The sequence below is a fragment of the Notothenia coriiceps genome, unplaced genomic scaffold, assembly GCF_000735185.1.
Source record: "Notothenia coriiceps isolate Sejong01 unplaced genomic scaffold, NC01 NC01_scaffold00024234, whole genome shotgun sequence".
NCBI lineage: Eukaryota > Metazoa > Chordata > Actinopteri > Perciformes > Nototheniidae > Notothenia > Notothenia coriiceps.
Window position 1 is genome coordinate 18210 of NW_011356935.1, and position 15702 is coordinate 33911.

At 39.1% G+C, this 15702-nt stretch overlaps 2 protein-coding genes across 4 annotated transcripts; one reads left to right on the forward strand and one right to left on the reverse strand.

Moving 5' to 3' along the window:
• Positions 1-1318: 1318 nt before the first annotated feature.
• sowahab (sosondowah ankyrin repeat domain family member Ab) lies at positions 1319-4571 on the reverse strand. The gene has a single exon (XM_010782134.1). The coding sequence runs from the start codon at positions 3194-3196 to the stop codon at positions 1847-1849; it is 1350 nt and encodes a 449-aa protein (XP_010780436.1). The 5' UTR covers positions 3197-4571; the 3' UTR covers positions 1319-1846.
• Positions 4572-4789: 218 nt separating this feature from the next.
• septin8a (septin 8a) lies at positions 4790-15348 on the forward strand. Of its 3 annotated transcripts, none has more exons than XM_010782131.1 (10): positions 4790-4912; positions 6927-7041; positions 7177-7372; positions 7882-8068; positions 8153-8314; positions 8753-8849; positions 8956-9124; positions 11962-12094; positions 12193-12380; positions 14670-15348. In XM_010782131.1, exons 1-10 carry the CDS (start codon positions 4829-4831, stop codon positions 14722-14724), a joined length of 1386 nt encoding a protein of 461 aa, XP_010780433.1. In that variant the 5' UTR covers positions 4790-4828; the 3' UTR covers positions 14725-15348. The 3 variants fall into 3 exon arrangements, with proteins under 3 accessions (XP_010780433.1, XP_010780434.1, XP_010780435.1); XM_010782132.1 differs by having other exon boundaries at positions 4790-4897; XM_010782133.1 differs by having other exon boundaries at positions 13648-14736.
• Positions 15349-15702: the final 354 nt, after the last annotated feature.

Sequence of the window (15702 nt, forward strand, 5' to 3'; positions counted from 1 at the left end):
ACCACCAAAGATAGGAATATGGACTTTTGTTGGCTATTACCATGCTCGTGTTGTGTGATGGAAATAGTTTATATAATCTCTTATGTTGTGGCAACTGATTATATTCAGATAATATTTGTCTTTATACATTTGTTGCCTTGCTTTGCCTTCAGTGGTTGTCAGGAAAGTCGATGATTGACCCTTGATGTGATGTTTTTGGATTTGAGGGGATGCACCACTTTGTTGTTTATGTTTTTACCGTAAAACCTTGAATATGACATGACCAAGCTCTAGCCCCACTGCTTGCAAGGCTCTAAATCTAGGATTATTTTTGTTTGTGTCATGTAACACTTTCATTTTATGAAGGGTACTTGTAAGGCCTCTACGGCCAAATGGCTAGGCTTTGTGTCTCAGTTACACACCATATTAATACTAAGAGTAACACTAACTTGCACACTACTCAGTGTCCATTTTGAACTGACAGGAAATGATACCAGGCCTGGACCATGCCACAGTATTGTTATGCAGTCTTTAATCTTTGCACATTCAGTCTGAACTATAACAAAAGAGACACAGGAGGTTTTGTGTTGTTTCTTTTCATGATACTTCATTGCAAATAATAGTTTTGAGGTGAGATTTAGCACATAATACAATCTACAATGTTAAATATTTGCTGTGAGTGCAGCTGCCTTTTGCGTGGATTATTATTGAAGCTGCTTCTTTTCCAGATAACGAGACAAAGGACATTGTTCTGGCACAGTTTTGCGTATGGCTTCATTGTCTGAGATCCAACTCTTTTCATGTCATCTGGCTGGGATAGTTTCCTCTGGGTTACTTAAGGACACATGGCACACAGATGGCAGATTACTGTTTTCAAGCATTTCTTCTCTGGGAAAAGACAATTCCTTAATGACAAAATGACAATGTTTTTATAAAGCGTGTTGGTTTTTCCCTTAACTTTATATCTTTCTGTGGCTTCTGTTTTACAGTTGAGAAAATCTTGTTAAACTTGTATTTGGCTGAAATCCTTTCTAATCAAGACTAAAATGATTGATGTGGTATTTGGGTCATGGCCGAGAATGTCTTTTTTACTTTAGACATCACCCTAAAGAGTGAAGCCATGTTGTCCCACAAAGGGAGGCCTTTCTCTCCCATTACAGCTCAGGTTCACAAAGAGGTTGATAAAGGAGACATTCCACCACCCAGTCTGCTGGCCTGCTTTTCATAACAGGCCCCCCAAAAGGTCCCCTCTGCTTTTACTGAAGGGGAGAGGTAGCTTTCTCAAAAATGTGTTCTATTTTCTCCACAAGATTATCTGATGTTTTCTCTCTTTTGAAAATTAAAAGACTTTATTTTGATCATAGTTATATCATAAATAGATCTGCTGTGCACAAAAGCAACAACACAATGTTTCACACCAGTGTTGTTAGCAACTGTTTCCCATGTCATATTTCATTTATCCTCATACTTTGAAGTCACAAATCAATTGGTAACTTCTACAGATGTGTTCCACAAAAAGTAATGAAAATATGTGTAAATATCTTGGATTGCTTGTGTTGTTAGTAAGAAAAATAAATTAAACGGGATCCAAATAACACTCATTCTTAAAACAAGGAATTAAGCTAAGGAAAAAAAGTTGATTAAATAATACTAACTGCTTATAAATAGTACATCCAGCAGTGATACACTGTACAAAAGCGCTACAATAGTAAGTACAGAGAGACTTATAACACATTAAGTGATGCAGAGGATAAACAACGGGTTTTTTGTTTCATATTAACATAATATACAAACTCAGACAGTATTAGCTATTACAATTGTCCTATTGTCCTGATCCTCCATGTCACTCTCACCATTCCTGAGCAAACTAGTTTTTCTGTTTCCTCCCTATGTGCGGCTGGAACAGTTTACTTATGGTGTTGAAGCCTTTCTGGTGCTCTCTGTATTCTTCGTTGTCTATCTTCTCCCTGCACTTGCTGTGCTGCAGTCCTCCCATAAGTGCTCTGACTTCAGATGACACATGTTTTCCCAGGTAGTGGAAGGCCTTCTTGCCATCATTATCTCTCTCATTTACACTGGCTCCATAACCTTGCACGAGCTGAAACATCACTTCAGTGTGGCCGTGCATGGCTGCTATGTGCAAAGGTGTGTACCCCCCGTGTGCTTTGCTGTTGATGTTTACACAGGTTCCTCTTCTCCTGGAGATGTCCAGCAACTTGTGTATCATCTCACTGTTGCCGTCTTTGGCGGCCCAGTGCAGTGCCGTGAATCCTGACATGAAGTCTTTCTTCTGTGCCAGCCGAGTGTCCTGCAGCAGCAGACCGTGGATGTGACCCCACAGTCCAGCTGCACACTTTACCAACCACTCATGAGCTAATGGCTCCAAAGGCACTGACTCTGAGTACTTTGCATCATCTCTCTTGCTTTGAGACCTCCCCAGGGGAAATCTTGGGGGTTGCATGTCCTCCATCTGTTTGTTTTTCCAACACTGGGACTCACTTTGTGCACTCTTTTTATAAGCTGGAAAGTTAAGATTCAGAGTTGATGGTGAAGAAACTTTAGTTGTAAACGTGATTGGTTTGTCTGACGTTTTAGGTGGACGCACTGGGGAATGTATTTCATCCTGTGCTGCTGGTGCAGAGTCTCTCGGGGGGGATTTTACCGCTATGACAGCAAACACAGCACCAGATTTCCTCGCTTTGCTCGTCTGATCTCCGGAGATATTCAGGACTTTAACCGTGGTAGCCTCCCCACTATTGCTTCTTAATAACTGCCTCTTGTCGTGCATACCCCCCACAGACTTACGTTTGGCTTCACTACAATAGCTGCCATTTATGTTCGAGGGGTAGCACGTATTATTGTTTTCAATGTCAGAATAAATCACCCTGCCTGCCTCGGCTCGGTGAGGAGATGGAAACGAAAAGCTGCTATTGTGTTCGTCGTCCATCTGCGTTTTTTTCTGCGGGGTTGCATCGTACGCTCCCTCTCTTACAAAGTCCTGATAGCGTTTCTTCACGACCACAAACTTCACCTCGTCGATCTGTTTCACCACTGCGACGCTGTTCACCAACTTCTTGAAAAGGTCCCTATTGTGCTGCTTTTCCGCTGGATCGCCGCAGTTGATCTGAGTCCTGAAGTTGTTCACCAGCTCCGAGTTTTTCACTTTGCCTCCGTGCTCCAGCAAAAAAGACAAAAGAGATTCTTGAGTCAAAGCCATTTTTTCCTCTTGAATTGGTACAAATGTGTGAATAATAACGGATAGCTCAGATAACTCCCGAGGGATAATCTGGTGTCTGTCCGTGCTCCTCTCCCCTGTCCTGTCCAACCTGCTGCTTCCGGCGCCTCGCCAAATAAACTCCCGTTGTTTTGTTCGAGCTCTCCTGCTGAAGGCTGGGCGACTGGGTTAGTAGATATAGATCAATATTAAAAGTAGGCCTACTTAAAAAAAGTTTGAAGGTAAAAGTTATAGTTATATCAGTATGTTTTACATATTTATCTGTTAAGTTGAAACAAAATAGATTAAAATATTATTGAAATAAAGTAGAACTACGTTGATCATACATTTTTACAGCTTCATAGATTACTTCGTGTTTCTTTGTTTCGGCTATTTAATCAATATTGAGTCGCATACAAAGGGGAAATTCTCCTAAGATACTGATTTACTATCAGTAAGCCTACATGTTAAATCTCTTTTGACATTGAAAAGGAATCAGTACCAAATATAGTATTGGCTAGCCATAAACAATGAATTGTTTTGCTGCTCTTAATGCACACACACAGAACATACAACTAAAAAACAAGGACAACAAAGCTGATCCCCAAACATTAAGCTATTATGTAAAAAAAAGTATAAACGTGTGTAGGCCTATATATAAACAGTAGCCTACGACATTGAACGACAACATACAATGTCTAAATCAGATTGTTTCTGTGCGTTTTAAATTAATACAGTAGTGCAATGACTAAGTGCATACTGTTAGTGTATATGCTTGAATTAATATTAAATGATTCATGTAACGGGTTACTTAATATTGCCTTCATGAAGTAGGCCTTAATGATCAAATAAGCTTCTTAAATCAATTCTAAAATTGTTTTTGAAAAAAACCAGTTGGTGGAATGGTCATTATTCAAAAACAACGCAGCAATGATAAATTGCTTAATATAACATATAGCAGCCTAAATATAATATGATTCTTTACATTAAGCATGTTACAGTATTTCATTCAGACCTGCATTCATAATCTACTTTTAGAGGCACATATTTACTGGTTATATTATCAGCTGGTGCATTAATCACCACCTGGTTTAGCTTAAGTGAAGCCAATTTTAGAAACTTTATTTGTTATTGGGTAGCTTCACAATTTACAAGTAGATTATATGCTACATCTTGCTAAATTAACTACCAATTGTCAAATGAATGATAGTGTAGAAACAAGTAGGCTATATTTTCCCCTGAAAGGTATGGGGAAGATAATTAAGTATTATTTAAATATTGTGAAGTCCTCTTTAAACGGTTGCTAACAGACAGCTGATTGATGACGTCTATTGAAATGTGATATTACATTTGTAATACTGGTAAAAATCTGAACTCAATATAAACAACAACTGATTAACATGAAGGCACTATTTCTAATCCTGGAGAATGTATTAGCCAGCCTGCAGCTGAACCGTGGAAGCAGTAATCCGAATAATTCCTGAGTATTTAAAAAACCAAAACAGCTTGCTCCAAACTCTAGAGTTGAATTAGGACGTACAGTATGATGAATAGAGCTGTAGTGTCGCCGTCCAGCACCGAGGGGGTGTTGCCTCCAAGTGGCCATATTGAAAGCAGAGAGTCGCTCCGTGTTCAATGTGCAGAGGAGCCGTTCTGATGAAGGCAGATCTCTCCTGCACACTTCTGACGATGGCGGCCAATGAGGTAGATGTTTTCGCAGTAAGTATGATGATGTGCTGTCTGCGGGCCTGCAGTGACTCAGGGTTTGGTGAATGGAAAGGAAATAGGAAATTAAATAGCTATCAGGTGCACGTGAGAGCAAGGTGATGATGTGAGCAGAGAATGCATCAGGGGGCCTGCGGTGTTGAAAGGGCTTGTTATGTTAAATGAATCGGGATATGCACGGATTTTCGGTTGATACGACAGAAACGATGCGTCGTAGTCCGGTGCGCAATCTGTGTAGACGTACAATAAAAACACGCACTTCGGCATCCTAACTGGACGAAGCATGTGCATCAACCCTTCACTGTTTACCATGTTAACACTGTGACAGGTGCACACGGTGCTGATTTATGGAGAGTAGCATGAAACGCAGGACAGCAGGCAGCATGAGACTAAGTTAAGACATAAGTAGCAGCCTCCTCAAGTGGTAGCTAGCTAAACATTGTTTACCGAAAAAATATGTACTAGCTAAACGTGTTATTAATGACACATATGTAATCCCCTGTTTACAGGTTGCATTGCGCATGATGGGAGACTTTGTTGAGTGATGGTAGTGTGTGTGCTAACTGTAGAGGGGAGTTATGGGTACCAGGGCAGCCAGCAGCTTGGATATCCTCCCACCCTGTGAAACAACATCTAGATAAAGAGCTCTTTGTGTGTTGTGGAGAGGGACAGAAACGGATGATTGTTGTATTGAGCACATCCTGATCCTCATGGTGAGCCTTTTGCAAGATGCCAGTATCCCAGGGTGCATCTGGTATAGGATAAACCGACTAGATTAGACAGCCAGGGCAAAATGCAATCTGAATACGTTTTAGGATTTACAGATTCAAATGTATTGATATTATGGGATTTCATTTTCTGTGTGTAGTGAACTAGACTAATGAACTAGATTAAAAATTGAATATTTGTCATATTGTCATTGCTTGAAAGAGGGCTTGGTGGGGTAGGTACGTTTGAGAAACCGGCTCGAGATACACTTTTTGTTATATTCCATGGAATGCTCTTAACATCCCGATAGCAATGAATATCGTGTGCTTTGACAAAAAATACATAAAAAAATGTCATCTGTGGAAGCCGTAGTACTGTAAAAAGCACGACCAATCATCTGAGCCGACCCGGCTAAAATAACTGGATGGCCTACCTGCCTGTCAGCCTTCCATCGGGGCACAAATTTATCTCGTGCCCTCATTGGTCATGTGCGCGTTCGTGTGTGTTGGAGGAGGGGCTCTATAAGGAAGTGGCAGATTTTCTCCGGGTGTGTATTTTCAAATTCTGGCTATCTCGAGCCGGTTTCTCAAACTTACCTACCCCACCTTTAAGGTTTTTCAAGCAAAGTCTCATATTTTCGGATGCTTTTTTACAAGTTACTTAGTGTTGGTTGTGCAAAAAGGCAATTTGAAGAGGTAACCTCCTCCTATGTGATGGGGGTAAATTACCTTATTTTTTAATTTCAAAGAAAAATGTAATAAACTAATAAAAATATTATTCACAGACAAATGAATGTTGAAATTATGTGTTAATTTCACCCATAAATATAGGAAAATAAGTATACTTATAATCGCAAACCTTCCCTGTTGGCAGCATTAACCTAGGGTTTACAATAAAGCTTTACAGACACAAGACACTCAATGTAAAGAAAGACAATCTGTGCTGCACAGCTAAAATAATTTTTGAAGCTTTTTGTTTTCTTCCTATGTTTGCGTGGTTTTGAAAGATACATTCGGTTTGTGATACTGAGACAGAACATTTTTGTGGGACTATTCAGTGTGTTTAGTGGAAGAGAAAGATGACCTCATTTTGAAAAGAATGCTTTTAAGCTTGAAGGGAGATTGTGAGGATGAGACCTGACAGAAAGACCTATTTATTCCCTAACTTTTTATTGGTTTTTGGTATTGTTTCCTACGATATATATATATAGTAATATAAAATGAATACGATCAAATGTTTCTTAAATAAAAGTCATACAGTCTGATATATCCTTTGTTCTGCCTTTTTCTGTCTACCTCAGCATGAAGAAAAGCGAAACCTGGAGCTCGGAGGTCATGTGGGGTTTGACAGTCTTCCAGATCAGTTGGTCAGTAAATCAGTGGCTCAGGGATTCTGTTTCAACATCCTCTGTGTAGGTATGTCTAAACCCAGGAGGAGCTCATAATCCAGAGTCAGTGCTTTGAGCGTGACATGCATGCATACATTTAGAATGTACCTAGTTTTTCCCTCATCTATATAAACCATGTGTCTTCTTCTCTTTGTTTTCTAAGGTGAGACAGGGATAGGCAAGTCGACATTAATGAACACTCTTTTCAACACAACATTTGAAAATGAGGAAGCCAGCCATTATCAGAGTGAAGTACAGCTACGCCCACAAACCTATGATCTGCAGGAGAGCAACGTCAACCTGAAGCTGACCGTTGTGCACACTGTAGGGTTTGGAGACCAGATCAACAAAGGGCAAAGGTATACATTCTTGTAGATGTGATTGATTGTAGATGTTCGTTTGATTTTTAGTGTTTTCGAGGAAGAAAATGGGATCAGAAGTGGAAGAATCTAACTTGCACAAAATCAGAAAATAAACAATGTTATTTAAACATCATAGAAAGCTTGATACGAACATTTTCAGTGCTTTTTTTTTTATATTGATCATTTAAAATTCATAGAGATTTCACTCAGGAAGTTCCAGCTATTAATTATTTCCCCCTTTTGCTCTGCTACTGCAGCCAACTCACTTAGTATGGGATTGAGAGAGTGATCTGGCATGTGAACTGGGAGGGAAGAAAGGGAATATGGAAATGACTGGTTGAACTAATGCAATCTCAATAGACATTTAAATGCTCCAGCAGCAGGCAGTAAAAACTGCGGCCTTTTTTTGGCTGCAAGCCTGTAGTTGCAGAGTTTGTAACTAGGATACTTAAATGTCCATCAAACAACAACTAGTAAAGTCTATTGTGTTTGTCTTGTCTGTGCAGCCATAAACCCATTCTTGACTATATCGATGCCCAGTTTGAGAGGTATCTTGAGGAGGAGCTAAAAATAAGACGCTCCTTGTTTAACTGCCATGACACAAGAATCCACATCTGCCTGTATTTCATCGCTCCCACCGGACACTCCCTGAAGTCCCTGGATCTCGTCACTATGAAGAAACTGGACAGCAAGGTGAAGACCAAATCTCGCCCTGTGTATTTCAGCCAAAAGCTGTACTTCTTTGTCAATTAAAGTGTGTGTTTTTGTTCCATGCAGGTGAACATTATCCCAGTTATTGCAAAGGCAGACACAGTTTCGAAGAGTGAACTGGACAAATTAAAGATCAAGATAATGAGTGAGCTGGTCAGTAATGGGGTGCAGATTTATCAGTTCCCTACAGAGGATGAAGCTGTTGCAGAGATCAACACCTCCATGAATGTGAGTCCTAGAAACACACATAATACAATGTGATATGTATTTTACAGGATAATACATTCTCACTTTCTATACTACTGTAATCTTAATCTCTTATTTTACTTGTTGTAACATTCTTTGTTTGACAATCACTTGTAAAACACTCGGAGTTGCATTTGTTTTGTAAGAAAGGTGCTTTACAAATAAAGTTGAATTGAAAGATGAAGTAGAATAATAAAGTAAAACTAAATTCATTCAAATTATCATGCTACCATAGGAATAATGTTGCAAACATTTAGGATATATTTCCGTGAGAACTAAAGTCGCACATGTTAAGCCTCAATTTAAATACATAGCTACTAGACCAACATATTTCGAAGCATGTTGTAATTTACTCTGAATATGACGACAGGAGTATCATGTTCAACCATGTTGTAACTTTATCAATACGATGTGTTACAGACTCATCTTCCCTTTGCTGTGGTGGGAAGTGTAGAGGACGTTAAAGTGGGAAATAAGATGGTGAAAGCCAGGCTGTATCCCTGGGGATCAGTACAGGGTGAGTCCGCTGAATTGTTAAATCATAAAAATCAATTGAGATAAAAACTTAGTATCACAATTCTCCTGTTTTATGAGATTTTAGATTTTGTCGTCTTGTCTTCCAGTGGAGAATGAAAACCATTGTGATTTTGTGAAGCTGAGGGAGATGCTGCTGCGTGTGAACATGGAGGATCTGCGAGAGCAAACACACGCTCGACACTATGAGCTCTACCGTCGCTGCAAGCTGGAAGAGATGGGCTTCAAGGACACCGGCCCGGACAGCCAGTCGTTCAGGTGAAATTTAGGCTAGCAGGGATGTAATGCATCTGGGCAACTTCAGTGGAGCTGCCAAAAAACCCTGCTCTCTTCTGATGTTAAAACTGGGCTGAACGGTATAAAAAAAACACATTAAAATCTGTGTTTCTATGATTTGGGATGGGATGAGATTTGTTCCTTTTGAACCTCCAACTGAAAAAGAAAAATGCAAAGCTTTATGCATATTTTTTCACTCTAATTGTACTATTTATTTACTAAGTATACAGGGTGTCCGCGGGGTCTTAAAAAGTATTAAAAGTTGATCAATCTATTTAGCGAAAATTAAGGCTATTAAAAAGTATTAAACGGCATTTTCCAAGGTATTAAGAAGGTCCACAGCAACGAAAACATGAAACACCCTTTAATTTACTGAAACGACATGTCGGGAAACCCCCCAAGGCGGCCCATGCATAGCGAGCCGTAAAATGCTGCTTATTATTTTAAGTTTCGTTGCCTTGCTCCGCTCTGTGGGGGGGGGGGTCCCAAGGTGGGTAGACCGGCATACGCAACGCTCTGGGGGTCCAACGGCTCCGTGTGTAAGCCCTATATGATCATTTTCTGATAACGATGAAATAGCCCGCCTCCCTCTCCCCACGTCTCCTGCTGCTGCTGGGCTGTCAGAAGAGGGGGAGGAAAAGAGAGGCAGGCACCGTTTATTAATTTATTATATTATTATACAGAGAACAGAGTCGTTATCAATTTGTTTTTAAGCTCAATAAATAACAAAGAAGACCTCTGATCGGCACTTTTCTAATTTTGTACGGAAGATTTAAACTTTAACGGACATGTTGACCGGCTGAACATTTTTTTAACGGAAACTCTGCCGCACGGTTCCCTCGTCCCTTGGAAGAGGCGGAGAGGTGGGTGTTTTTCATCTGCTGGTGGACTACCTGAGAGATATACAGCAGGAGAACACGCCGTCCACCGCGGAGAATAAACAGAAGGGCAACCATGGCAACCATGCTCCGGGGTCTTCTTCGCTGCTTTTGGTGTATTCTGGGCGGCAGCAGCGCCACTTACAGGCCTGACATATGTACTACATCGTTTCCAGCATTTCCAGCGGTCTAGTGTGAACGGACACGTTAATGAATCGAATGCGTGTGAACGGAAGACTTTTTTGCGTTTGCGTATGCGTTTTACCGTATGCGTCCTCGTGGGGCCGGGGTCTAAGCCAAACTATATCCGGTCACAGAGATCTGCTATTTTAAAATAAAGTCAACACATATAGATCCTAAATATAGTCTATATTAAGAACAAGAAAAGTTTTAACATATATATCCTTTTTTGTAAACATATGACAAATGTGTGAGGGTGATGACGTCAGAGCATCGTCCTATGTGCCAGGGCTTAGCCCCGGACAGCCCCAGCCCAATTTAACCCCTGGGTATTTGTGAGGGATCTCCTATATGGCATTACCCCGCTGAAGCTCACCAAAGTTTAACATATTTCATAGTTCAAAGTTTTGTCAATTGTTTTGTTTATTGGTCAAATACTGGTTTCTAATGGTTTCTGAGGAGTTTTACTGGAATGAAAGAGCACAGAGTNATTTGTTAACTCCTCTGCATATAACTTTGAGTACCTTTTATATACAATTTCCGCAACCACGAAGTCGCGCGCCAGTGTGCACGAGTATATCGCTCGAGGAGCGTGTTATGGTCCCCAGACTTTACCCGGTGCGTAAGCTAAGTAAGTTCACAGGGCAAGTGTGATCTGGGTGATCTGGGCGAGGCCTTACGACCTTTGCTACATCATGTATATCAAATACTGGTTTCTAATGGTTTCTGAGGAGTTTTACTGGAATGAAAGAGCACAGAGTCTACAGAAGCAAAAAAGCAGCATACTGCATTAAACCTGACCTTCACAGAGAGGTTGAAGTTCATGTGGAAAGGAGGCTTCAGTAGTCTGTCTGCACACTGTTTAGTTTTGCTATCTTACAATCAATATAGTAAATGTGAGGTAAAGTGTGTTGCCAATATAACCGGTTAGAACTCAAAGTTGCGATGAGGTCTTAAAATGTATGGAAAGGGTCTTAAAAAAGGTCTTAAAAGGTATTACATTTGACTTCAGGATTCCTGCATATACCCTGGTATGGAAAATCAAGCACTTCTTCTTAAATACTTAACCTATGTACAATTTTAAGGAACTTACTTCTTCCTTGACAGCTACAGTTACTAGTTATTTTCAGATTGCTAATCTTCATACCATTTCTGCCTTGTGGAAACAATGTTTCTCCAAATTTGGGGATTTTTGATTGAAATGTTTCTGGTAAACTGAAGGATGAAAGTGTTTTTCTGAACAGTAGCCACAGACATAGAGAAGTAAAATGTAAATCTGAAAACCACATATAAATGGTCAAACACTGACAGGGAACCTTTTTCTGCAGAATGAGTACTGCTTGTTTTGATACTTTAATCACATTTGACTGATAATACTTACATACTTACTTAATTTAGGTTATGAATGCAGGAATTTTGAATTGTAGTGATGTATTTCCAGTGTTGTATTATTGCTTTCATATACTCTAATCAACAATTGTTTTTTTACAGATACATATTTTTTGTCTCTTCAAATATTTTAAGTTTACGTATTTTTTTAACAGAATTGTGATCAGTAATGCGTGGCTATTCCAATTGTTTTATTATTGAGTAAATACTAAGTTCTACATGACCCATTTTTGTGATGCATTAATCCTAACCTAGTAAACATTAATTTAATAACTAAGATACCTTTATTAACTGCTGCAGCAACCAGCTTCTGGATACATGTCCTTTCAAATAAGGCATTAGTGTCCTTAACATTTTTTTTCTGATTTTCAGCCTTCAGGAAACATACGAAGCAAAGAGGAAGGAATTCCTCGTAGATCTGCAGCGCAAAGAGGAGGAAATGAGACAGATGTTTGTGAGTAAAGTGAAGGAGACAGAAGCAGAGCTGAAAGAGAAAGAAAAAGAGGTGAGGATTGACATGATAAAAAAACTGTCCACAAAAAATATACAACATTTGGTTGGTCTCACTTTTTTGCCTTGGGCCATCACCATCACCATCTTTAGCTTCATGAGAGATTCGAGCAGCTCAAGCGGATGCACCAGGATGAAAAGAAGAATCTGGAGGAGAAAAGACGAGACCTGGAGGAGGAGATGAACGCCTTCAACAGAAGAAAGGTGGCTGCTGAGACACTGATGGGACAGGCTCTCCAAGGCTGCTCACAACCATTCAAGAAGGATAAGGACAAGAAGAAGTAAGTCTGCTTGTCTCTATGTATTTGATTTGATTCATGGTTCTTTATTTACACAATGATTGTCAGAGCAAGCCCAAATGCCACTAAACAGTAAAAACTGTAAATTCCTTCAGGCAATTCAAAGATAATTGGTTAAATGTCATGTAATCTCTGAGCCAGTCTATGTAGAGTTGTCCAGACAGGGTGGGGAGGCGTACTATGTGATTAATGAGATAGTGTTATTTTCCCAGAAGCCATGTTGGCTTAGAAACTGATAGAGGGACAGATTCAGACTGACACTGTGTGCCCAGACATAGTGGGAAGGGTCACAGCTTGCATGACACAGCCTGATGCTTGTGTCTCTGCGGGCTGACCTGCCAGACTGTATCTCAGGCAGGGGCACGTCTGTTTACATTCGACCGGTCTCACCGATGCTCACGCCATGTGCAGCACAGAGGACACTCAGACATCCCACAAAGAGCCGTAATCATTTCTGCAGGTGAAAACATTATCATGTCAGCATCAATTACATACGCTCAAAAGTTACACAGCTTGGAGCGCAACATTAGCCTTGGATATCAACATACACGAAGCTGCCTTAATAAAGAGAAAGCTTAATTCCTTAAAATATTTTGTAAAATCAATGGCAGGGTAAACTGGATTTAATGCCATACCATGTGGGGGAACATGTTACTTAAGGACAAGAATTACAAGAGTTGCTTAAGGAGTTACAGTCTGATACCACACATGGCTAAATCTTTAATTTTAACAGATATTTTACTGTCCCTCTAAAATACTGTAGCTGACAATCCTTCTGTCTATACTACATTAATGGTTTTAGAAAAAGCTGTAAATCCATTATCATGTATTTAAAGTGCAAGAGGATAGTCTAACTGAGATAAGGAATCTCTTCTTATTGAGACATGGCGAACACAGGCAGCAACATAAATAAAAAACAATACTTTAGCTAGAGACAGACGGACAGAAAACATAAAGCATTGGGACTTAAAAGATATTGAAAAGAGTGACACATAGTTGGAGAAATTGTTTTCCATTGTTTTTTTAGAACAATCTGATTTAATATATTAAAATCCAAATAGATTAGTATGATTCTGAACGTAGCCTAAGACTAAGTGTAGGCCTGTGGAAGGTGAGTGGATGAAACAAAGTTACAACCTCAACACATTTGCATTCCCATTTCATTCATTTATTACTTTGATTTCTACCATTCCTCAAATCCTCCATGTTTTTTTCCCCATATTCTGTCTTATATCTTTTCCCCTTTCAGTTGATTTATGGATCAAACATCCAGGGAAACCAGGAATGTGTCTGCTGTCAGCATGGGAAAAAGAGACTGTCATATCTGACACTGCACACTGACACTGTATGTGTAGGCAGTGTCACTTTGACTATGCACGTATGTCGGCCTGAACAATGTGATGGCTTTAAGCCAATGTGTACTTATGGATCAAAAAGGTAGCTTTGCTTAGTGTTTCTAATTCGTCCCTAATGCTGACTCTGCTAGACACACAATCCATGGAGTGTTTTCATAACATGTAGCTTGTGTTGTTTTATGTTCTGCCATGAATGTGTGTTCATGTCCTGTTGTAGAACAGGAGACTTTTAGTCACTGACTGAATTGAACTGATTGCAGTAGTAGTGCATTACAGAGCATTTGTGTGTTTATACATGCAATTATTTACAACTTAAATTGTCAACAGTTTTAAAAGACAGAATTTCTAATAATGTACATTAACAAATGTATTTTATTTTTTAAATTGTAAGTAGATTAACGTAAAAAACGTAATGGACTTACACCATGATATGGAAAATTATAAAGCTATTAACTAAATAATTGAACAGTGTGTCTGTGAAAAGAGCAAATATGCCATCATTTATATTGAAATAAAAAATGTCAATGTTACACCAGACAGAGCATCAGTTCATCTGTTGGTCATCTGAACCCTAAACCCTCACTTCTCTAGGACTTCCCGTCATATCAGTCATTTTTTATGATTCCAAACATTTCATATTGCACTTGTTGTCATCATGATGTATCAAAACATGGTTTTCTGATTTTTATCTGTAAACAGTGTTTTGTTAAAAGCATTATCCATTCAATTCAAGTTGTTGTTTTAGATTTTCTTTGTCCCTGGCAGCATACAGTACAAATAACAAAATGCAACCCTAATTATAATTTGCACTAATCTTTGGTACTTCGTATCTTGTTGAAGTTTGTCTAATGGCCCTAATGAATATGTAGATTTGCTTGTTCAGATAAATGACATGGTTTTTCTTTCCTTTTCATAGCTTCTTTAGTCTTCCATCTGCGTGCTCCTTAACCTCAGGAAGGAATTTGAATTAGAAGACTTTCTACCACATCAAAAGATCACAGACTAACAGTGTATTATTTTTACAATATGAAATAACAATTTTATAGAAATGCACTTGACACTGCTGGAATTGATTCTGAAGTCTTCCATGTCTAGAAAACTCTCCTTTAAGCTTCTATCAGCGTTCTGTAGCATGGTCTCTGAATTGCATGGCTCCTAACCTTCATTCCTAAAAGTGAATCATATCATTGCCAAAATCTCTGTTTTTGTACTGAATGTGCTACCTTCATTAATCAGCTGTGTTATGCTTGTAGTTTTTGACTGATGTCAATTTACACTGTGAAATATACATTATAAAGTAACATATTGCTATTTAATGTTGTAGGGATCATTATATTATGATTTATAAGCACTTTAAATCAGTCATGGTTCAGATTCTATCCTTAATCAATATAAATGGTGCCCTATCATGCTAACATGTCAGTCCTTATGTTGTGTCAAAATTGCAAAAACTATATGATGTTACATGATAAAAAGCTTGATGTACATTGATATTGATATACATTCAGGATTAAATATCTTTGTGTGAGTATATCTATATGGTGGGTCTGGAGATTTGTATATCCTGATGTAATAAAGACTTACTTTATTGAAAATGTGCTTCGTACTCTACATAATTGCACTTTTCCTAGAGGAAACGACAGGTTGTGGAAAGCTTTGGTCAGTCTTAGCAGGCTCCCTCCAGATTGTTCCAGAAAGAAACCTGCCAGGAGGGGTCCTTTGAAAAAAAGAGACAGCATTGTACAAAAACGCCTGGCCCATAAAGACAATCGATATATGACATTTTAAGATATCGTTGCTTTATTGTTGATTTAAATTAAATGAATTCAGAATAAAAGTGTAATAAAATGTTGTTCCTAGCGTAAAGGTGCAGTATGTTATAACATTCTATTTCCCCCCGCCTTCCTATCTGTGATTGGCCGAAAGCCTGTAGAGGGCGGGACTTAATT